The sequence below is a fragment of the Lucilia cuprina genome, chromosome 2, assembly GCF_022045245.1.
Source record: "Lucilia cuprina isolate Lc7/37 chromosome 2, ASM2204524v1, whole genome shotgun sequence".
Lineage (NCBI taxonomy): Eukaryota > Metazoa > Arthropoda > Insecta > Diptera > Calliphoridae > Lucilia > Lucilia cuprina.
Window position 1 is genome coordinate 18280509 of NC_060950.1, and position 1952 is coordinate 18282460.

At 35.6% G+C, this 1952-nt stretch overlaps 1 protein-coding gene across 1 annotated transcript; it reads right to left on the reverse strand.

Annotated features, from left to right (window-relative positions):
- Nucleotides 1-964: 964 nt before the first annotated feature.
- On the reverse strand, nucleotides 965-1950 carry LOC111688756 (the record flags this gene model as incomplete). Its single annotated transcript, XM_046948579.1, has 1 exon — nucleotides 965-1950. A coding segment is annotated over one exon (924 nt), but the record flags the coding sequence as incomplete, so codon positions are not given.
- Nucleotides 1951-1952: the final 2 nt, after the last annotated feature.

The window sequence follows — 1952 nt, forward strand, 5'->3', positions numbered from 1 at the left end:
GATGGAGTCCAAATTCCGACCGTGCATTTCCCAAAAATATTGGGGGTCACATTTGATAGCCTATTTATTTCCTCAGCTTACTGCACTGCAAATTGCGACGTCGAAACGAGGTCCTCAAAGCGCTAGCCGGCAGTACTTGGGGTATGGATAATGAAACCTTGTTGGCTACATATAAAACGATTAGTCAGTCAGTGGTTTAATATGCTGCTCCAGTGTGGTTACCTTCGCTCAATGATACCCAGTGGAGAAACATTGAAAGCTGCCAAAATTCCGCCCTTAGGACTCTTTTCTTTTTTAGTGGATTATTCTAAGCCGGACACGTAATAAATGTACACTGGACATAATTGACGGTTATACACCACCAACCGGTTGCATGGGGAAAAAAGAAGTCGTCAGGAACTGTGAGACATTCATCGAAGATAGGAGATCATGATAAATAGTCTTTACACGGGTTTAAGGAGACAACTTTACAAAATTGGTCGAACGGATATAGATAAATGTATTACATGAGGAGAGGACATTTCAACGATGGTAGACTTTCACTCTCATTACCAGGCTTCCATCGAAAATAGAACCAAATATCTGGGGAAAAAATGTCTGATTGGAAAACTTTTTCATAAAGTTTAAGGGGACAACTTTACAAAATGGGTTGAACGGATTTAGATGAATGTATTGCAAGAGGAGAGTACAGTTTAGCGATTTAACACTTTCACTCTCATTACCAGGCTTTCATCAAAAGTAGAACATTCTGATTGGAAAACTTGTTCATAAAGTTGGAGAAAGAGCTAATTTGTTTTTTTTTTTTCAAAAAAAGGTTCCATCAAATAAAATAAAAATCCAAATTATTTTCATATAAAATTTTATTAAAAAAACAGTGCAAATTTCAAATAAGCAAAAATTTTTCAATTGTAAAGAATTCCCAATTCTTTAAACAATTAAAAAATTCTTTAATTACAAATAAATACAATTTAAAAAAAGAAAACAAAAAACTAGAGCAAAAAATAATAAATAAAAATTGTTTAAACATTAATCTTTAATAAATTGTTGCAATTGTTTCTTTAACAATTCATTTTCTTCCTTCAGTCTTAGAAATTCATTAACAAACGGATCTGTCTGCAATAGAATACCCAAACAGTCACGTATTTCTTCTGTTTGTTCGGCACGTTGATTCCATAGATTGAAATTGTGCGTAAATATTTGCCATTTATTGTTTTCAGCTAAAAATTTCATTTCAAATTCCAATTTATCGAAACGTTGTAACATCTCGCAGCGTAAATCCGTAATAGCTTGCTGAACATCGCTAGGAGCGCTAGTTACCTTAACTTGTGGTAAAGGTTTCTTGGTAGCTGTGGAAGTCACGGGCTGTATTTGGGTAGGCTTGTTAGAGGTTAAAATACCTTCCATGGAAGTCCTTTCACGACGAGGTGTACTATTAAAATCAACTGCTAAAGGTTTTAGACGTGTTTGTACAAAATCTAAATCCATTTGAGGATTCTCTTTATCACTGTCTGAGGTAAGATTTTGACTAGAAGTTTCCAAAGTCTCCTGTAGACATTTTTCCTCTTCCATGATTTGTGTTAGTTTACCGGTGACGGGAGTATGTTGTGGCGTATTGCTACGTTCTCTAAGAGGAATTTTTATAACATCCGATGAATTCATTTTCGTATCAAACGAATCATTTTGTGTGGTCGAAGTATTAGAAGGTACCGCATTAAGACCAATAAAAGACATGCGATTATCATCTGTTGTTGGTTTTCTTGAAAGTGCATCCCAATCAAAACTATCTCTGCGTGGAGCAAATCTGGGAGATAATTTCTCTTGACCACGATTTGCCTGAAAATCGAGAAAATCACAAAATGAATCACGATGAGCTCGTGTATTCTCTGTTGCTACCAAGAGATTTGAGGCTATAGATTTACGCAATTCTGTACCACCAAGTGCGCTACCACCAC